Raw genomic sequence first — 21688 nt, 5'->3', positions numbered from 1 at the left:
GAATGCTTTATTCAAGACTTTTATTATCCTTTATTACATGAAACGCAAAGACATTTTGAAACAATGTAGATGCTGGGCATTCATCATATTAATAATATAATGATGAATGCCAAATACTCCCCCATTTTTTTTTTTCACCTTTCAGAGTTACAGTATGTATGCTATCTCAGACTATAATGAATTTCTAAGTTTTAATATATTACAATCAGACAGTTAAAGATCTGATCGGTTTAAAGGAAATTTCAAGCACTTAAGATTGTTTGCAGACATGAGCAACTGGCAGTCAGATATGGAGATTTACAACACAACCTTTTGCCTTCCCCACACAATGATTGAGAGGTTTGCAGATAATAGTTGACGGTAAAAAGAAAATGTTGTAGCCAATAGTACTCACTTAATTTCTTTGAGAAAAGTCTTTCCTCTAGGTACAACGGGTAGATTGACACACTGTTGATTTGATTCATGTCAACGTCAAATGTTGTATGAACAGTTATAGATTACAAGACAAACCTTTATTTCCCCAACAGCAGAGGAACAGCACTTACACCAAGGAGCCGAGTCTGTATTCACACGATGTCCTCAACCTGAGCTACAATGACGTTTATTGTGGCTCGAAACGAGTTGTCTCAATAAGTCTTCAGTTACTGAATACGACAGCAAAGTGCAAAAAAAAAAAGGAAAAAGAAAGAAAATTCTGTACACACACGTCGTTGTGCACTTGTCGTTGTTCTGGATTCTCAATTCTGTGTTCTGTTAACGAGAATCAGCAGGCAGCATCTTAATGTTATCTACACGCACACCTTCATACATGAGCTCCTGTTGGACTATCAGAACTTAATATTTTTCTTTTAAATGAGGTAAGGTGAAACCATGGTAACAAGTAATTTAAGCCACAACACAAATGAGTAAAACATGGGGCAGCAGTGGTGGGTTGTGAGAAAGAAAACGGCCACCACTGCTACTGAAATCACGATTATTTATTTTTTTTAAAAAAGGAGAAGGAATTTGTCTAATTTAAACCAGAACATCCAAACGAATACAGAAGTAATGCTCTGATTTCTCACAAAGTATCAAATTAAAAGCAGCTGGGACCAAAAACTGGGAGTGGAAGAAGCAAAACGTGGAACTGAAAGTGAGATGAGCCCAAACCACCAGAGCTACGAAGGAGAAACTCTTGGAAGTTATAAGTATCATAGAAGTTAATGCCATAATGTCTTTTTTTCTTTTTTAAGGTGTTCTTTGGGCTGGGAGACTCATATTTTATAGAAAATGTGTAATTTGTTTACATAAGGAGGTGAGTGCAGCATGTTTGTGTGTAGTAATATTCTCAGAGTGGGATGCTGCTTGTATGTTGGGCATTAGGGCATAACACAGTGGGCCATGGGAAAGAGGGTATATAGACAAGGCAAGACAGGGTAGTGTGGGCAACAGCGACCCCTAAGATCCTCGGAGTCCTCAACAACTACAGGTCTCTGCTGACGGCTTGGCTCGTTCACTCCTGTCCAGCTTGATCGGCTCAGGAAACTCGTTGTACAGCTCCACTTCAGTCTCCTGAGATCAGACAACAGAGACAAAATAAGTGCCCTCAAGCTTCAACAGAAACATTCCATTTTAAAAGTTGTTGTGCATTTTAAAGTCAAGTTGTTGGATTTCCTTGCTAGCGTCCCATTACCTGTTTAAGAGCATTGCGTGCAATAGTCTGAAAGGCCTGCTCCACATTGATTGCCTCCTTAGCGCTGGTTTCGAAGTATGGGATGTTGTTCTTGCTCTGACACCAAGCCTGTGCTCGTTTGGTTGTGACCTGAAAGACAGAGGGACACGTTCTCAGTATTCAACGGAAACGTCAGGTAAATGACAATCGCAGAGTGTTATCCAAGACATTTTTTTAAAGCTATGTCAATCTCAATTTGTTTTTTGGATTAAAGCGCAACTACACAAAATGATAATAAAGGTTCCTGATAAATGTCGTACTTGGTAAACATGTAATCAGATAGTACCTGTCTGTTCTCCAAGTCGATCTTGTTGCCTAGCACCACAAAGGGGAAATTCTCCGGGTCTCGTGGGCTAGCCTGAATCAAGAACTCGTCCCTCCAGCTGTCTAAAGTCTTGAAGGTGTTGGGTGCTGTCACATCAAACACCAGAACGCAGCAGTCCGCTCCACGGTAGAATGCAACACCTAAGGACTGGAACCTCTCCTGACCCGCTGTGTCCCAAATCTGAAACACAGGGTGGTCAGGATGTAAGCTTTAAGGCAAACTTGGACAGATTACATGCAGAAAAAGATCCAATCTCCAAAAGAAGAAGATATTTTTCATACTTGTTATACGTTAATACCTGCATTGTGACGAGTCTGTCATCCACCATGACTTCTTTTGTCAGGAAATCTGCGCCTATTGTGGCTTTGTACTGGTTGCTGAACTTCTTATTCACATACTGGTTCATCAATGAGGTCTTCCCAACTCTATAAAGATACATCACAGAACAATATTCAGAACACATAATGGGCCAGATTGAGTGAAATACACAGCCACTACTGCGAGTTGATTGGTGAAATCCTTAAATGGCCTGTTTTTATCCGTTTTAAATTTTATTTTAAATAATGGGTCACTATTCAGGCCTCTTGGGATCTTCTCAACTTACCCCGAGTCTCCAAGGATGATGACTTTGAGTAGTACTTTCTTCCTTGACGTCATCTTGCCACAGCTGTCAGGACAAAAAGCAAAATTAGAAGGTGGAGTAAAAGCCCTCTCTAGAAAACCAGCACTGGCATTGCTAAAAACAAGATGAATACAGCCTTGCCCTAGTGATAACCCTTTGTATATGGGATTCTACTGAAGAGTTATAAGATTTGAGGTTGTTTCAAGAGACAACTCAAAGAAATGAGCTCATTCTGTCAATCACTTTGGGTGCAAAATGTCCTTTACTCAGCCGTCCTTTTACTTCACATACAACAAAATGTACAGTAATAAACAACAAGCTGCACTGTATTGTTTCATGTGTCTACACACAACGATGCTTGGACAGCAGACAGGCAACAGTGAGGCTACCCAAGATGAGAAGATGGGACAGAAAAGCCTCTATTTGTTGAGGAAGCTTAGGTCTTTCAGCATTTGCAGCAAGATGTGATGAATATCTTGTATTAACCATCTGCGTTAGGGCAGGAACTCATCAGTCTCAAAGAAACAGAACAAACTGATAAAGAAAACTAGCTCTGTTGCACAAGCTTAACAACCTAACTGACAATACCACACTGGTTCTGCACCATAAACTGAGGAAACAGTAGAGTTTCTTCAGGGAGAGGCTTCTTCAGCTCGGCTGCAATAAGAACCGGTACAGACTATGTTTAAAAACACTACAACAATGTATTTTCCATCTGAGATTTAATAAAGTACTTCAATGTCATGTTGAGGTATTTGAGCTGAGCCTTTCATTCGCCATTTTTGTCCCTGCGTATTTTTTTTTCTCTTCTGGTTCTTTTGTTATACTGCAAAGCACTGCTTTTGTAATGTTTATATAACAAACCATTCACTGAAATAGCTGTCTGACCCCAAAATGACTGCACTTGTGGAAAATGAGAACTCCAAAAGACAGTGGAGGCTGCTGTGAATTGTATTTATCGCAAAAAAATGCATATCGATGACTTTCCATCAGATATTTATATCTGCCCAAACAAACAGAAATAATCTAAATAATTCTGCAAGTTTGAACTGCAAATGCCAAGCTACTACAGCTGTGTTCAGGAAATTCATTCTCAATGTAAGCTTTCTTTAATTCTTCCTCTTAAAATGTTATTGCCCCATTGTCAGATCTATCAGCTTCACATAGATCCTGGAGTTGTAATATAACACCCATCCATATCACATACAGATTAATCCTGTACCAGACACAGTGTCTTAAATACCTCCATGTTCGGGCTAGCTAAGGAAAACACCGCAAAGCATTACTGACTTCGGCTGTGGGTGCGACGCAATAATAACCTCCTCATACAGCTGTAATGGCCAAAGTCCAAACTCTATTACAGACGGGACTCAAATTATCATTCCGATCAGGTAAAGCTTTGAGAACAGCGATACTGAAGTTAAAGATTCCAAACACGCATCCTTTAACTTTTCAGGCGAAACGCCATCGCGAACAAGAAGCCACGGGTTGAGGCAAAACTAACATAGAGCTGTCTGAGCGGCTCGCATAATCTGTACCCCATGACACTGTGTCAGGGACTGATCACATGGCTTTAAACACACGACCAAAGGAACCATGACTTGGCAGGCATGATTAGCAAACCAAGTGCTGTCCCTGGAAAAGATAAAGCTGCCGGTATAACTGGAATAAGTCTGCAAATGTTTCCTCTTTATAAACTGAAACGGAGTCACGGGGATATTTTACCCACCGACCACACACTTCAAACACCCTTATAAATTATTAGATGGGTAGAATGAGCATTGCATTTGTTGATTAAAAATGCTACACAGTAAGGTGAGCAAATGCAGGGATGGGAAATTACTTGTAAATAGCATTAGTATTAAATCAGACCAAAACAAAGGCGGCTAACGTTTCTACACAAAACGTCCATGAGTTAACAGTTAAGTCACCGTTACACTTCTTAATTTAAGCTAACATTCGTTAGCTAAAACAGGTTTATTAACCTTTGAAAAACTTGAATAACGTTAGCTATACTGTTGAGAAATATCATCAGTAACACCGACAGCTTAGATTACCATAAACAAACCTTGGCGACGAACCTTTGGAGGTGAAAAAAAGAAAAAAATATCAAAGGTGGACTTTTCCTCTGCTTCGGATGGACGTGTTAGCTAACGCGCAGGACAGCAGGCAGGCTAACAGCTCCAACAAATGTCTGCTGCAACAAAACAACACGTTTAGAGTGTCGACAGCTGAACAGCTGTCTAATAACTAGCGTTTCTAATAACCCTTCTTATCAAAATCAATGGCCTGTCAATGCCAATGTAAAACGATTGGGTAAATGGGTCTGTTTCGCTCAGTTCCCGTTGACGCTCGCTTTTCCTGTCAAGCTAACCTGCTAGCTGCTAGTCGAACGAGCTCTGTTCACTTCCTCCAAAACAAGCTGTCTTCGTGAGGCTGACGTCACGCCCTGGTCACGCCTTGTTGCACGGGACTGGAGGACCAACAAAACACACATGTCGGATAATAAATCTTACAATGTCGTGGAACCGGTGCCACCGATTAAACAGATTATTTTATTATTTTTATATACAGATTATACAAACTCTCAATCCAAAAAACAGAATTCTGCTGAACTGCTGCTCTACTGACAAGAGAGGGAATTAACCACTGACTTAGGTTAGACTTAAAAACTATGATCTGACTGAAACACGTTTAATTGTAGGAGAGACAATAAAGATGATTTACATAAGTTTTCGTTGAGGCCCGTGAAAACCACCGCTGAAAATAGTGGTAGGTTGTTACCAGTTACACCAACTCAATTACCACTGCATTTAAGTCTTTTATTTTCATGTCCTTAACATGCTTTTATTTAAGTAACATTCTTTACTTAATCAAGGCTTTTTTGTAAGAAAACACATTAGCAGATTAATTTTAGCATTTTACCTTAGTAAAGGAAACCAACAACAACACTGCTTTACATACTGACTTTTCAAGCCAGAGTGAGACATCAACAATATTTTTTCTTTCTAATGGTGCCAACCATGGCTTATGGACCTTTTGCCTCCCCCCTCCTCCACATTCACCACACATATTAGCGGTGTTGGTATTCTCTTAGCAGATCATATTTGAGAACCAGTTTACAAACATATTGAGAAATGCTTCACTTTTCATAAAAGAAAAAATAGATGATCATTATTGCTGCTTTAGCTCTTGATTTAATTATTTTCAAGAATTTAGCAGGGTATCTGATGACTAATGGCATATGTACTGATAACTTCAGGTTGGTTCTTTCCATTCAACTAACTCTTCAGCATTTTTCTAAGTTTGTGTCTCTTACCCTCACATTTCCATTGTCTTGTGAAAAAACTAAATCCAAAACTCACCTTCAACAGCAGCCTTCCCAAGCAGGACAGTGGGTCCAGGAAGGGCTCAAAGTGTTCACCTGGGGTCCGTTTCACAAAGCAGGTTCATCAAACTTCCAGAAACGCTGATTTGAGTTAGTTTAGTCAACTCTGAGTAGTCTCACCTTGAGTTAAGAGCGTGGGCCACAACTATAAAAAGCCAGCATCAATGGAACCACGATCCGACGAGTCACCATGGCAACGGGGAAGCGTGTCTCCGTTTTTCACCAACCTCGAATTGGAAATCTTAATGCGCTTATACGGCAAATTTCAGCAAGTTTTTAGGAAGAAGTGCAACACCGCTGCAAAAGAGAGGGAGACGGCACGAGGGAACATTGCTGCTCGGGTCAATGCGTAAGTTTAAATGTAGTCCTTTGCAATCACAATAATATTACAGGGGAAAATTACTTGAATGGTAGCCTATTCATTTATTTCATTTAGGTGCAATTCCGTGGGGGAGAAGCGCACTTGGCAGTAGTTTAAGATGAAATATAAAAACATTGTTCAAACAGGGATGATCTCGGCACAAGGAACTTCATTTTGATCATGTACACTGTAAAGTAAATATGAAGTGGCCATTTGACTGTACAGTTGTTTTATCCCAACTGTTTTCACACACATAAATGTCTTCTCATCTATATCATGTTCTGTTAAATAATTAAGCCTATTTAAACTAACACAGACTTCTACTCAGCCAACAGAAAGAAGGCAGATGCCCGTAAAACGGGTGGTTCATCTGCACCATCCGTTTTACGGATGAAGAGGATGAGGAAACTGTGTCTGCTGCCCTTACAGAGGGGGATCCAGAAAGGCCTATAGAGGTAACATCTTCATATGTTACTGATAGTTCTCTTCCCATTCACATTTCTTAAGATTCTGGTTGACATTTAGTTTACACTGAAGTATGAACGCATTCTCGTCCTTTTTTAACAGAGCATGGGCAGCAGCAGGAGGGTCCCTCAGCTTCCACTGCACAGATTGACACAGTGAGATGGATGTGCAAAATGTACCTACTGAAAAAAACAAACAATAAAACAATAAAGAAATGCTCTACTTGGACCTCCAGATTAGGAAGACAGATCTGGAAATTGAAATATTGAAACATAAGTTAGAGGTGAGTGTATGGTCACAGGTGAATTATGTTAATTATGTATTGGAACATTAACTGAACTAATTGTATTTGTAGGAAATAAAGAAGAACAAATTAAATTTGTATTATATCTTTATGTGACTGATGTGGTGGTGGTGAAGATGGTGACTTAAACTCTAAAGTGATTATTGCATATGCTGTCTCTGATCACCCTGCATACAGTTACCTTGCTCAAGTGCTTTGCATCGCCGACATTGTACAAAAAACTTCCATTTGCAAAGAAACGCAGTGCAACACATAATATATGCTGGGATGTGAGATTGGTTGGTAATGTTGCAAATGTTAGGACGGATTAGGTTGTGTATGTAAATGATGGACTGTGATGTGAAACGGTACCGCTCAAACAGATAATTGTCTGGAATTGCTATAGCACCTCCCGACGAATATTTAATTCTATATTTAATAACACGAAATTACTCCTCTGCATTTCACCCATCCAGGTTGGCACCTGTTGAACACTAACTCTGTTGATCAACAAACTCACTGATCAGTACTGTTTTACTGACATGAAGAATACCAGGGTGATGATGTCATAATGTTATGGGTGAGAAGTGTGTCTTACTAATTATAAAACGTAATTTGAATTTAGTAATTGACTACAAGACAGTCAGTAATGTCAGTCAACAATTTATAACGTTGAGCCACGACAAAAAAAAAAAAGAAGGGCCATCCCGTGCTGCCGAAACCCGGGATCGAACCAGGGACCTTTAGATCTTCAGTCTAACGCTCTCCCAACTGAGCTATTTCGGCTAGCTGCTAATGCTAATAGCCACGTTACATTTTCTACGTAACTAGATAGAGTACATTACTATTAGTAGGCCGGGACAAGTCGTCCCTCAATAGTTAATTTCGAAGTCCGACGGTCTAACAAGGACCGAGGCAGAACGGCAGAACTTCTCATATCTTATTTTTCAAACTAGCTTGTATATTTTGAGAGTCCCCGTTATATGACCACGTTTCTGTCCGGTAGAGAATCTCCATAAAACCTTCCCAACGTGCGGCACAACGTAGGGTGCGCGCTGACATCATCACGTCTAACTAAATGAAGCGTCATCTTTCAGATGTAGAGCAGAGCGGTGGCCTTTTATTGCTGCTCTACATTTCTTTCAATCTTGCCGCTCCAGCCTCGGTACTTCAGGTCATATCTCTTTCAACCATGACACGAAAGTCGCCGTTTTTCACCCCTTGCTTGCTGCTTCTGGTCTTTTCAAGCTCGGGGGTTTCAGCGGACGGTTTGGTGAACGAGGATGTAAAGAGGACAGTGGACCTGAGCACTCATCTGGCCAAGATCACTGCGGAGATCGTGCTGTCCAACCAGGGACACTCCGCCGTCCAAAGCTTTATATTAGCAGTAGAGGCTGACCTGGCACCGCACCTGGCGTATATCGGAGCTTCGGTGAGCCAAATATTAGTGGGTAAAAAAAAAGGCGCTTAGAAACCCATACTGTAGCCGACTAGCGTTAGCCTGTTAGCTATTATGTAGTAAGCTCATAAGCCCTCCATATCATGGCTTTGCAAAACCTTGCAGGTCGCATGTGTTTGTTTATTCTTTGGGTTTTCAGCTGCACAGGCGTTGAGGTCATTAGCATGCTGCATCAAAACATTTCTATGATTTCATTGAACGCATGAAAGCAGTGCTACTAGCTTAGAGGCACGATCCTGTGTTACAATGAGCTCTGCATATCTGCACGGAAATCCGTTAGTCAAAGGTAGCCTATGGCAGCAAAAAATCGCGCACTTAAAAATGCATGAAATTCCCATTATCTTTAAAAATGTACTTTATAATTAAACCTGGACGGAATCTATTCAATTTTAATTATCTATGGGTGCTTGTAGCAAGATGTTAACTTCCGCAGGGCTCCATGCTCTGTCAGTGGCTGAATGACACGTATGCGCTGGGTAGTTCACTTCCGTGTGTGACTGCGCACCGGCCTGCCCCCTTTCACCGAATGAAACCGTAACAATGCGCTGTTTTGATCTATAATAACAAGCAGCACACATTTAAAGAACTTGTTCTGTATTAGATAATGAAGCTACCGCATTTCCTTCCTGTTGCCTTAAAGTGTATAATTCTTCACAGGTGAAGGGTGATGAAGAGGTGGATGGCACGCTTGAACTCCAGCAGACAACAGTTCAGGGACAAAGGTATGACATGAGAGTCTTATAGCAAAAGTTACCATGACAAGTGTATTTGCCTGTTCAGGGTTCTGGATTACCAGTGAGACTTGTTAGCTCATTCCACACACTGCCATGAATGAAAGAATAGCTACAGGAGTCGGTTTAAATAAATTTCTTCAACTCAACATGGGGTTGCTAACCTATGGATTTGGGGTTGCACAGAAAGACATATTTTGGGTACTTGTTAGATTGCATGATCTATTAACTGCTTTGTTTGTGTCCTTGAGTTATTTTCAAGAGGCCAAGCATTAATTCTTGAAATATCCTTAAAAGCCAATGCTTTTCATCTGTTTCATAACAGTGGGGAGTTCTACAAAGTGCAGCTGCCCTCCAGTTTGGCTGCTGGTGCTCAGCTGAAAGCGAAGGTGGAGATGACATTTAGCCATGTCCTGAGGCCTTTCCCCTCACAAATCACCCAGGCTGAGCGTCAGTTGGTGGTCTTCCAGGGGAACCACTACCTGTACTCTCCGTATCCCACCCGTAGCCAGACCACACGTGTCCGCTTGGCCTCCAAGACCATAGAGAGCTACACCAAGCTGGGCAACCCCAGCAAGACTGATGAGATTATTGAGTACGGACCCTTCCGAGACGTCGCGCCATTTAGCGAGGTACAACTCTGAGCACATCTGGTTAGTTTCAAGTTATGCTACAAAAACATCCGCTAACAAGTTTGGTGTTACTTGTTATCAACTATTATAGGATACAATGAAGATCCATTATGAAAACAACACACCCTTCCTCACCATCAGCAGCATTACTCGCACCATTGAGGTGTCTCACTGGGGAAACATCGCTGTGGAAGAAACCATCGACCTGAGGCATACAGGAGCCACTCTGAAGGGCCCTTTTTCACGTTACGATTACCAGCGTCAGTCAGACAGCGGCATCTCATCTGTCAAGTCTTTCAAGGTTTGATATTCTAGACATGTCGTCTGACTCCACCGTTTTTATTGATAATTATGATGACTACATCTACTTCTGTCCACAGACAATTCTTCCTGCCTCAGCTCAGGATGTCTATTACAGGGATGAGATCGGCAACATCTCCACCTCCCATCTCCAAGTTCTGGATGACTCAGTGGAGGTGGAGGTGAGGCCTCGTTTCCCTTTGTTTGGAGGCTGGAAGACCCATTACATCATTGGCTACAATCTGCCAAGCTACGAGTACCTCTATACCCTAGGTAGGTTCTGATAAAACCTAAGGAGAAAATATTTGAGGGTGGAGTAATGCACAAAAAAATTAACTATTAGTATGGGTTGGTCTTGTCGTTCTCTAGTTTCTCATCTTCTTTAATTCGGCTTGATGAGAATTTAGTAAATTGTGGGCCCTTGTATAGTAAAATAAGCTACAAAGCAATGTATGCTTTGGGATGGGGTATTCAAACGAAGGTGGGACTTTATGCTATCTGAGTCCCAACAAAGGCAAATAAGTTCCACCTTGAAACAGCCTGTGTGCAAAGGGCTGATGATTCCCATACTTCCAGTGTAAACATTTACCTACTCTTTGCATCATTTTGTATCCTAGGTGACCAGTATGCACTGAAAATGAGACTAGTTGACCATGTGTATGATGACCAGGTCATTGACTATATGACAATGAAAATCATTCTGCCAGAGGGCGCCAGGTAAGTGTTTACAGGCAAATCCCCTGTATACCAGATTGAGAAGAGAACTCGGCAGTTTGTGTAATAAATTGTCCCATCTTGTTTTTATCAGAAACATCCATGTCGATACACCTTACAAAATTGATCGCATGCCAAACCAACTGCACTATACGTATCTGGATACCTTTGGCCGACCAGTGTTGGTGGCCACAAAGAGCAACCTGGTGGAGCAGCACATTCAGGATATTGTGGTAAGAACAGTAGAAAAAGACACATATGCTAGCGTGCTATAGTATATAGACGTGTGTGTCTGCAGTATTTACCAGCAGTTTGATATAAGACTTTGTTAGTACATTATTATTTTCCAACAGTCTAGATATCCATCTATTTTCTATATCCGCTTAATCCGTCGGTCGGGTCGCGGGGGGGCTGGTGCCTATCCCAGCAGTCATTGGGTGAGAGGCGTGTACACCCTGGACAGGTCGCCAGTCAGTCCAGATATATTGGGGTCAAATGATCAGCAAAACTTAGTGTTTTTCCTTTCAAACTGGCTTCAACATAAGTTAGAAAACATGGACAGTCACTAAATATTGTTAAGTCTTTGCAAAGCAATTGATCAATTACTTATTACTCCACCAAATAGAAAATGGACACCCAGCCATATTTGAATGATTGAATAACACAGTCAAGTATGTAAAATAAGATTTAAAGGTCCAGGAAAAGATAAGTGCTATTTTTTAAGAAACTTAGTACTCACTACACTTCAGTCTTATTTTAATCGAGTTCATGAACTAACCCACAAAGTTGAGCTGAGCTTTTAGAATGACTGAATACGATACATTTTTAGTTATCATCAGGGTCTGTTTGTTTGTTTTTGCTCCCCCAACCTCGATATTTATTCCACATTTGCATTTTTCCTGTGGCGATATCCAGTTAAATTGGTTAACCTGCTTGTGGAACACATCACAGAGAGATGTTGCTACCATTTCTTTTTGTTCGTTTGTTTCTTTGAGATCTAATGAATCTTTAATTTTTGTTGGGTTCCTTGACTGAATTTAGATCTTTAACGGTTTTGAGAAGATAAATTGCAGGGGCTTAAAATAAGCTCTATTTCTTGGGTCTCTGCAATAAAAACAAAATGGACCTTTTGAAAGCTTTGTTTTCCTTGCAAATGTGTAATTGAACCCAAATAAATGACTTGATTCATCAGTTATGAGGAAAACCATTAAATGAATGAAAGAGCTTATGTAATTGCCATTACGATATCTGGGTCTATGTTTTGGTTTACGGTTAAAATAAAATAAAAATCCAGATTTAGATGCACATGTTGTCATCACCTGATTTTTAAAAAGTGTTAAAGAATAAATGGTTAAAATGGTCATTCGGAAAGTTGTTCATGCACATACCTCAATATTGTTGATGATTTAATGAATGTATATGAATTAATATCTCAATCAATAAACCTACTTTCTGATTCCCAGGTTCATTATAACTTCAATAAGATCCTGATGCTGCAGGAGCCTCTCCTGGTTGTAGGGGCCTTCTACATACTTTTCTTCACTGTCATCATCTATGTCCGTCTGGATTTTGCTATCACAAAGGTATAGGGGAAAAAAAACTAAATGTTTCTTAAAAACATCCTGTTTATGTTTGCCTCTTTTGTTATTTTCCATTCATTTAACAGCTACTCCTCACACTGAATACATGCATTTAGTTTTGGAAACGGTTCATTTTTGTTGGATCAGTTTTAACTTCTTTAAACTTTGTTTAGGATCCTGCCGCTGAGGTGCGGATGAAGGTGGCCTCCATCACAGAGCAGGTGCTGACTCTGGTCAACAAACGTCTGGGTCTGTACCGCTACATGGACGAGGTGGTAAACCGCTACAAGCAGTCCCGCGACACGGGGGCGCTCAACAGCGGGCGGAAGACTCTCGAGGCGGACCACCGAGCTCTCACCAATGAAATCAGCTCGCTGCAGGCCCGCCTCAAGGCAGAGGGCTCTGACTTGGCTGATAAGGCAAGTGACGGGGATGTTTTCAGTGAAATGTTGTGAACTGTTGTTGACTTTGGGCACGGCCATGCTTAAGCCCCTCTGTGTGTCCTCAGGTGGGAGAGGTGCAGAAGCTGGACGGCCAGGTGAAGGATCTGGTGTACCGCTCCAGCCAGGAGGCAGAGCGGCTCGTGGCGGGTAAAGTCAAGAAGGAGGCTTACATTGAGAGCGAGAAGAACCTGACCAGCAAGAGACAGGAGCTGGTCGGCCGCATTGACAGTCTGCTGGATGCCCTTTAAACTATGCCTGTGCTCTCTCTCTCTCTCTCTCTCTTTCTTACACACACACACACACACACATAAACACATCTGCTGACAACATAAACCAACTATTGGTATCAAAAAAAGCATTGGAATGTCAACATTTTTGACCATCCTTGCAGCCACATATGGACTATCAACATCTCATCTAACGGTAGTGATGGGTTTATCTGAACATGTGCCTTCGTGCCTGGTGATAAACTTCCGGTCACTGCGTGCTCAGCTCTAGAGCAGCTTCATCACAACCTTTGGCTTGTCTTTTGTTTCTGTTCCTCAGCTTCTCTCACACTTTCACACTAGGCTCAGACTTGATGTTTTCACGATCAAATCTGTACTTTCTTTTTTTTTTTTTTTTTTTAAATCTTTCACCAAAAAGTATGGTTATGGGACTGTTTTTGAAAGGAATAACGAAGGGCCACAACTGTTTTCGGTTTCATGTCTTTGCTCACACTATATTCCAAACCTGAATAAGTTCTAGCTTGTAAGTGTGAAGATGAGTTTCGTTCAATCTAATCTCTTCTGCACTTTTTTTTTTCTACTTGCCCTGGACTGACTTTATATTTGAAGCTCTGATTCTGTGTCATCGACAGCCCTTGTTTTTGACGTTCCTGTCATATTTTCTACATTTTGTATGATTTAAGTTGTTGTTTTTTTTTTTTTTCTTGTTAGTGGCATTTTTTGACTGTGAGATTAAAAACTAAAAGAGATTAGATCTTATGCGAGACAGGACATGGAAGATGCAAAACTAAAATTGAAATGGGCAATGATGTGGATCGAAATTTGAAATAAAGTTTTGAAAAACTCATCTTTAGTTTTAGCCCGTGTCTGTCTTCCATTGGTGAATCTTCTTATTTTGGGGTAAAATACCTGTGGTTCATCACAAGAGGGCGTCTTTGTGCAAAGAACCACCATTTTAACCTATTTGTCTTTTTTTTTCTTTTTTTAACTTTGAGCAATACCACAGTAAATTCTGACAGAGCTGCTCGTTCTATTTAATTCCCAGCTGTCAAAGAACAAATCAAAAGCACATCATCCCAAAATAAGATCGTGCCTCATTTGCACCATTGCTACAACCTCCTAAAACGGGCACCTCAGAGGGAATTTCCTGCACATTGTTGCATTTTAGTGTAACCCCACCTATCAACCCATCTCCTGCCCAGCCATCAGAGCAGCACAGACCTGCCTCCATCACAGTCTGAGTCCAGGACAAACACTAGGGTCAGTCTGAGGTCATCACTTTCCCTCCGAGGTCACCAGGGGTCCCAGCAGGTCATTTCCTGTTCCATAATAACAGCCTCGCTCCTCTCACAATGATGGTGTTCACATATTGTATGTGCCGTACAATAATCATTCTGAAAATACATGGCAGCGAGAAAGCAAAGACAATGTCCGTCAGCGCCGATGCTTGGTGGTGGTGAAAGGCCACACAATGGCAGTTTTGTTTGTGTGTTTGTACTTGAGTGGAGATTTTTTTCGGAGAGCCGCAGAGTCTCATTCTCACAACAGAGAACAGCGTTGGTGACGTCCACCTCAACACCAGTGAATGTAATAAACACACCGCTGAGCTCACGTCTGCTCTCTACTATGCAACGATGGGATCGAGTCAGTGATGGAACTGTAAATTTGTTGTTTTTCTGGCATAATTCAGTCAGACCTTTCACGTTTTTGAGAACAAATTAATGGCAGCCCTCCATAAGCAGGTCAAGACTCATTTTATTGACATGAGTCTGCTGAGAAAAAGCCCAAGTATTTGGGAGGCATCAAGTCTAATCCCAAAAAATTATATAGTAGAAATCTGAGAGGAAGATTGACAAAATCAGACTCAAAATGGACATCAATGAGGAGATGTAAAGTAACCACAGAGAACACGTTACACAAAATGCCCACAAATATACACAGTGACCATAAAGTCATGTAAAGCTTGGACAAATTATAGCAAAAGACAAGACATAATGGGCTATAAAATCACCATGAGGAATCACAAAGGGACCAGACAAAGGCAAATTACCAAAATAAGCTACAAAATGCCGCAAAAAAGATGAAAAGAAAATGGACTCAAAATAACCAAATATAACACAAAACTCCCGAAATTAGACATGAAACTATCACAAAAAATAAAAACTTCCTCAAGATACACATTTCTGAAGAGAAAAACAAATCAGAGCTACGTGGTATATAGTTGCTTTGAAGCTTTTTCTGCTAGACTGTATCGGTACCACATTTGAACCCATTTTAGAAAAAAGGTAATCAGGAGAATGTTGGACCAAGGCTTTGTTTTATCACAAAAGAAATAAATATTAACTATTAAAATTAGATACCAGCTGAGACTAACCTGAAAAATACTGAAACCATTTCCTAAATTTGCTTTGATTTAATGTAAAAATGCTTTGGGATGCTCTGAGGTGGAGTCAGTTGGGACATCACGAAAGGATTTGAAATTTGAAGGCTTTTAGCTGACTTCTGAAACAGATGAGTTGTAAAAACCTCAATTCAATGCATTTTATGTTGAATTTGACCATTGTCACAGACCATGAAACTTGATCTCTTATAAATCACACAATGTTTTTACATGGCTCATTTTTATGTTTTTTCCCCCTCTAATTGATGGTTAAAAGTAAAATCCTGATCAGAGCTTACTTACATATGTTGTGACTCCTGCTCAGCGCAAACGGGATCGGTTCTTATGATTAGCAATAGTGGGAGCAAGTCCGATGATACATATTTCTTATTCCTCACTTTCAGCTAATTAATTCACCCATATTCTGTTTATGATAGAACTCAACGACAGAACTACCTGGCTACCAGAACTACAAAGCAGCCATTTTTGAATGTGGCAGAACGTTCAGGCTCACTGTATGCCACACATCCTTTTGTTAATGCATTTGCCTCCCCATATGGTTGTTGCATGACTGACAGGTCATTGTCTTGTTGTGGCTGACTGGAGGCCTTTCAGTCTTTTCAGTTCTAGCCCAGGATATGATTACCGGTCGCACAAGACCTGCGGTTTATCTGTTGGTGTAAAATGAGCAGAATACTGTTTAAACCGGAATTCATATGCAGCACTGTATCCTGATGTGGCAAACCGTATGTGTGTAAGAGGCTGAGGTGGATGGTGGGGTGTGTGCAGGGTGTTGGACTGGTTGGGCCATGTGGTTGAGCTGTCACGATCCCCCTCAGGCATGGGGTTGATTATTATCTTTCTTTCCCAAAGTATAGTAATGATGCAGAGTGTGTTCTCTCTTTATCTTCCAGAAATAATGAATATGCAAAAAAACTATGGAGTCAAAGTAGATATCAGGTGAAGGGGTAATCCACAAGTCCTGGGCCTAGTGACGTGGTGGTGATTGATTGCACTGAGGGCTCACCTGCAGTACTTTCCCTCTTAATCTTTCTTGCTCTGAAATACACACGCACAATCAAACACACATACAAAGAGAGGCAGAAGTCACCAGTCAGGGAACAATATCCTGCTCAGAAGACCCTTCACAGCACAGTCTCATAAATCACTGAGACAGAGCCACCACCCTCACTGTCAGTATTTTATTATGCACACACACTCGGGTCCAAGTTCTTCACAACATTCATTCAATTCAATTCATCCTGTCCCGCTGCTCAGCCATGAACGGATGTCATCAAAAAGAAGAAATATGAGTCGAATCTAAAAAACAAAATGCAGCTTCAAATGCACGCCTCACCTGCACCGATTCCCTCTGGCTCTGCCTAAAACACACGTCCTCACAACAGGAGCTCTGTGTCCCACTCTGTCTGGGCCGTCTGCACCGGCCATTCCTCAGTGACAGGGTGCTGGGATGAGGGGATGAGAGGCTCTGAAGGGCGAGGCGAGGGGTGGATGAAAGCCCTGCAGCTCAGGTCCCAGGGCTCTGTGTCTCACACAGGTGGCAGGTGTGATGTGGCCGGGTGCAGAAGCGTGAGGGTGAGGAAGAGGAGGACAATGAAGGTGTCTGTGGCCCTGGTTGCAGCTGCAGGAGGCGGGAAGGAGCGGGGCTGACAGATGAGATGGTCGACAGGCAGAGGAAGGGAAGGACAGTGTGGGGAGCACGGAGATGGAGATGGGACTTCAAACAGAGGATTGAGTTCTGGGCGCCGAGAGATGCATTCTTGTCTGGTATGGAGGAGGTGGGGACGAAGGTTCAACAGGAAAGATGGATGACAAAAAAAAACGCAAGCACCAAAGTCCACCGTCTTGTTCTTCTTGTGCAGATGTTTACATCATGCACGCTCTCGCTCAGAGCCTCTACCTCTATCTCTGTGTGCATACTGATGTCAACCACCCTCTCTGTATGGATTTGTATTGATGAGACAGTAATCCTCTTCCCTTGCTGCCCTTGTGTGCAACTGTCCACAGCTCCCACTAAAACCCACTGATCTCTGCCACATGGCTCTCCATCAAAGCGTTGATGGTCATGCCTCTCATGGCAACTTTTGCCAAAAAATGCACCCATGTGGCCCATCTATGTTCCTCAATGGAGAGGATAAGCTGCAGATGAAGGTCTAATACCACTCCAGACTTTGTATCATCTTGGATCAAACGAAGACAAGTGAAACAAAGCAGCTCCCTGTTAAAAACTAACTGTCCTTTGAGCGCTTGCACACACGCATACACGTTTCCTACTTTCTCTATTGGACCTGATTAGAGTGACAGGGGCACTTCCCATTGGCTGCGAGAGTGGCCCTCTCCTTCCCAGGGCAGCCAATTTCCCCTACTCCAGAGCTGATAGGAAACTTTGATTGTCCACTCAGCTCAGGAGAGACAAAGAGATTTTTCCTCTTGCAATCCACATATCGCTCCATCACATCTCTGCCTACAATATCCCTCCTCACTTGCTCTTTCCTCCTTTCCTCCACCATCTCTCCCCACCAAGATTTTCTGGCCTTATTTCCATGAACCCATACTCACTTTGTGTTGCGGGCTGCAGATTGTGAGTCCATTAAACTGGCACTGACTGCTTTGATGGGCAGGAAGTTTCACTTAATGTGGTGACATCTGCATCCTGTGACACAATCCTACCCTACGTACATGATTTACTCTCTTGGCTTACCACCGTCCCCTAATAGCATTCCTAATCATATGTGAGCACAGGAAGGTGCTACCAAAAAGCACCGACATTCTGGTACATTCAGTACACTATGTGTTCATGTTGGGTGTGAAGTGAACAGAAAGAGGAGGGCGGTCAGAATAAGCGAGGCGTCTAAACATGTGGAGGGAACCAACAGGAAACATCGCTCCCTTTCTCTCTCCACGCGATGCCGGCCCTCCCTGAGAACACTCTTCCTGTCAGAACTCCTCTAACTTCCTGTGCAGTCACCGGGAATCCCAGCTGGAACATTCCAGCTGTGCGCTGGTCTCCCTCCCTTTCTGGATTATTACACTTTCTTTGTTGCCCAGTTCTTCAGAGACATTCACACAAATAGAATGGATCAGAAAATATTCACACCGCTTTACCTTTTTCACAATTTATTCCGATGTAGGTGTACTTTTGAATGGAAAAAGCATCTTTTTTTTTTTTCCTCATATCAGACTTCAATCAAGAGCAAATTCAAACATACAAAGAAATATCGCCACATACTTGTGTCAAATTTGCAGAACAAACAGAGAAACATTTATAAAAGTATTAGGACCCTCCGCAGTTTGAACAGCAACGGGGAGGGGCACTGCTGTCGTGGTCAACTACATCCTGTTCTAAAACCACCTGTGGTGAATTAAACAAAATAGGGTCCTGAAAATCCTAATACAAATAAAGCTACAAGCCAAGCCAGGAATTGCAAGGAACTGCATACAGGACTGTTAATGTCCAATCCAGTAGAGTGTCTAGCTGGCCAACGGGTCAAACAGAGTGACTGATCAGTAAAGGCCATGGTCAGGTAGGACCATTACCACCAGTAGCAATGTATTGATGGCTTTCATGGTTGACAAGCTAGACAGAGTCCACTTGAGTAAAAGGCAGACAGCACGCTTTTCCAAACAGCATTTGCTGACTTTGAGGGCACAACAAGGCAGAGTATTTAACCTGAGAAGTGAAAATCTTTCAAATTTGACTTTAATTGCAGGCTCTTGTGCACACCACACAGTTTTCATCCCCTTGCTAATACCATTTTTCTGAGGCAAAGTGGAGGCAACATCAAACAGTGGGAGTCATAACAAGGGACATAACAAATCAGAAGTAAAAGAAGAAAAAAAAACAGTGACACACAAAGAGGACCTTGAAAGAATCAGCGTCGGAGTGCTCAAGACCCCGAAACACCAGCATGACTCTGACACAGATCATACAGCCGAGACAATGCTGGAACAGCTTCAGAGTAAGTATGACTCAGTAAGTAAGTTTGTCCCAGCAAAAGTCCACACTTGTACACCAGAGAACATCTGTGGAGAATCCTTGAGATGGCACCTCAAAGACAAATCCCATCCAATCTGATCCGATGGAGGCCAAACTGATCTGAACTGTCCAAGTCCAGGAGTGCAACGCCTCTGTGAGAACTAAACATTTGAAGCTGTGCTGTAAATGTAGTAAAAGGGGTCTCCAGAGTGTATTGAATTAATAGTCTGAATACTTCTGTACATTTAGATTTTTCTCTCAAAATAGAATAGTGAAAGCATCAAAGAGCAGATTTTCACTATTAAATTACACCTTCTAGAGTGGCTCAAGAACAAAAGTGAGGGGTCTGAATGCTTTCCGGGTCCACTCCTTATGCATGCACGGAAACTCACACATCGCTGCCTCGGCTCTACTGTAGTGCATCCCCTTCTCGCCAGGGGTCGCTGTATAACAGCACATTTCCTCCTCCACATCTGTCTCCCCTGCAGTGTGAAACTTGCCGCCTCAGTCCTGAATATTCCTGCCTTGCTGGGTTCTGCAGTCTCATTAGAAGACTGTTGTTTACCGTTCTAGTTTCCATTAGGCCATTAAAACATGCGGCGCTATTAGTCTAATGGCATTAAATTAAATGGCACATGAATGTTTATGAATGTGCCCCCGCGCGTGGCCCATATGGCGGGGGAAAAGAGCAGGTTTGGTGACTTTGTCTATGACCTTTTCGGAAAGAGAGCTAATCCCAAGCTATAATAGACTCTTGGACCGATATGGAAAACTGCTGCACCGTTATCTCGGTTGTCTAGGAGACCATCAGAGCACCGGGGCCGGTGGAGATGCCACGTTATTAAAAGGGGAGAGCGTGTTGGCGTGTCTATGGGAAAATGTTTGCTTTTTTTTGGTCATAAGTGTCACTCATAAATGCTGCATCACATCTCACGTGCTCTATTGTGATCATTTTCTCCAGCTTGGTAAAATTGTAAAAATCATTTGGAAAACGTAGGAAAAGGTCAGCTGTGAGAAAAGTGAATGGGGAGGACGCTCTTGTCACAACTCGTTAAATCACACCGCACTCGCCTGACATCAATTATAAAAATTTGGAAGGTCTGCCATGTTCTAAATGGAAACAGACATAAACCACAGGTCGACTAAAATGCCACAACAGTTTATTCAAAAGATAACACGGGCACTAAAAAAAAAGAAAGAAGTGAGGCCCGTTTGCTCTGGGCCTGCTGAGCAGACAAAGCGAAATCCCAGAAAACTAACGGCGCATGTTAAGCGTCTTTATCCTGTCGTGGAGCTGAAGATGATGCTATCGTTTTTCGATGTGTTTATTAGGGTGGAGGCCCCCCTTTTTTTTCAAGAGCTTAATTATTGCTGGAAATTGAGCTTATCTACTCATCTGCATTTCGTGCTGTAAAAAGTTTTAATATCCCAGTTGAATATAGACTTGTCGGTTAAGTATAATTCCAGTAAATTAGTCAGCTGTAAGTCAAAAAATGTGTTCATTTTTGTAAAAAGTCATAGTGACCGCCCCCCCCCCAAAAAAAAAAATTAACTAAATCTAAAATGAAAGGCCTTCATCTGTCCCAGATGAGACCAATCAGACCAGATATGCATCACATCACAGTGATGTATGGCTAATATGGCTTATATTGATATGTAGTGTGTGTACCAATGGCATGGCCAATAAACTCCCTCTAATGCCAAATAGAGCCCATTGGTGTAAAACGTGTAAATATGTCTCATTCCGTGCGCCTATCTGTCTCTATCAACCTGCGGGATCTCCCCCCACACACAAATGATGCATTAGATGCATTGAATGTATTTGTTGTGCAAGTTTGAAAAGGCGGCGATAATCTGGGAGGGAGAGATAAGGAACACCAATTTATTCAGCAGCACTTTGGACCCTGCTTCCAGCCTCGGTCGGTGCTGACACCCCCAGCAGTTTGCTGATAACGATTAGGCCATTTATTATCTTCACAGAGAACAAAGATTGCGTGGTGCCGATGAAATATTACCCCTGGTAATAATCAGAAAGGAGAGGGGCTCTGGCATCTAATGCAGTGTGCATAT

At 42.0% G+C, this 21688-nt stretch overlaps 2 protein-coding genes and 1 non-coding gene across 6 annotated transcripts in view; 1 reads left to right on the top strand and 2 right to left on the bottom strand.

Annotated features, from left to right (window-relative positions):
• Positions 1 to 6: 6 nt before the first annotated feature.
• On the bottom strand, positions 7 to 5084 carry LOC140303794 (ras-related protein rab7). 3 transcript variants are annotated; one of them, XM_072382700.1, is made up of 6 exons: positions 5033 to 5084; positions 2641 to 2703; positions 2335 to 2461; positions 1998 to 2216; positions 1673 to 1801; positions 7 to 1551 (listed from the first exon to the last, which is right to left on the bottom strand). In XM_072382700.1, exons 2-6 carry the CDS (start codon positions 2691 to 2693, stop codon positions 1456 to 1458), a joined length of 624 nt encoding a protein of 207 aa, XP_072238801.1. In that variant the 5' UTR covers positions 2694 to 2703; positions 5033 to 5084; the 3' UTR covers positions 7 to 1455. The 3 variants fall into 3 exon arrangements, with proteins under 3 accessions (XP_072238801.1, XP_072238799.1, XP_072238800.1); XM_072382698.1 differs by having other exon boundaries at positions 4727 to 5076; XM_072382699.1 differs by having other exon boundaries at positions 4740 to 5076.
• A 2784-nt stretch (positions 5085 to 7868) lies between these two features.
• On the bottom strand, positions 7869 to 7941 carry trnaf-gaa (transfer RNA phenylalanine (anticodon GAA)). Its single transcript has one exon. It is a non-coding gene; the product is annotated as a tRNA-Phe (tRNA).
• A 284-nt stretch (positions 7942 to 8225) lies between these two features.
• rpn1 (ribophorin I) overlaps positions 8226 to 21688 on the top strand; it is a 164489-nt gene continuing 151026 nt past the window's right edge. The window contains exons 1-10 of one of the 2 annotated variants that reach the window (XM_072382712.1): positions 8226 to 8587; positions 9272 to 9336; positions 9671 to 9977; positions 10069 to 10278; positions 10358 to 10550; positions 10895 to 10994; positions 11086 to 11224; positions 12455 to 12574; positions 12745 to 12990; positions 13080 to 13280. In XM_072382712.1, coding sequence (XP_072238813.1) covers positions 8234 to 8587; positions 9272 to 9336; positions 9671 to 9977; positions 10069 to 10278; positions 10358 to 10550; positions 10895 to 10994; positions 11086 to 11224; positions 12455 to 12574; positions 12745 to 12990; positions 13080 to 13262 — 1917 coding nt within the window. In that variant the 5' untranslated portion in view covers positions 8226 to 8233 and the 3' untranslated portion in view covers positions 13263 to 13280. Of the gene's footprint in view, positions 8588 to 9271; positions 9337 to 9670; positions 9978 to 10068; positions 10279 to 10357; positions 10551 to 10894; positions 10995 to 11085; positions 11225 to 12454; positions 12575 to 12744; positions 12991 to 13079; positions 14087 to 21688 lie in introns of those variants that run through there. The other variant, XM_072382711.1, reaches the window with a different exon arrangement.

The sequence above is a fragment of the Leuresthes tenuis genome, unplaced genomic scaffold (assembly GCF_036924035.1).
Source record: "Leuresthes tenuis unplaced genomic scaffold, fLeuTen1.0.hap1 SCAF_3, whole genome shotgun sequence".
Classification (NCBI taxonomy): domain Eukaryota; kingdom Metazoa; phylum Chordata; class Actinopteri; order Atheriniformes; family Atherinopsidae; genus Leuresthes; species Leuresthes tenuis.
The sequence above is the reverse complement of the archived record's forward strand: the minus strand, read 5'-3'. Positions and strand labels throughout refer to the sequence as shown.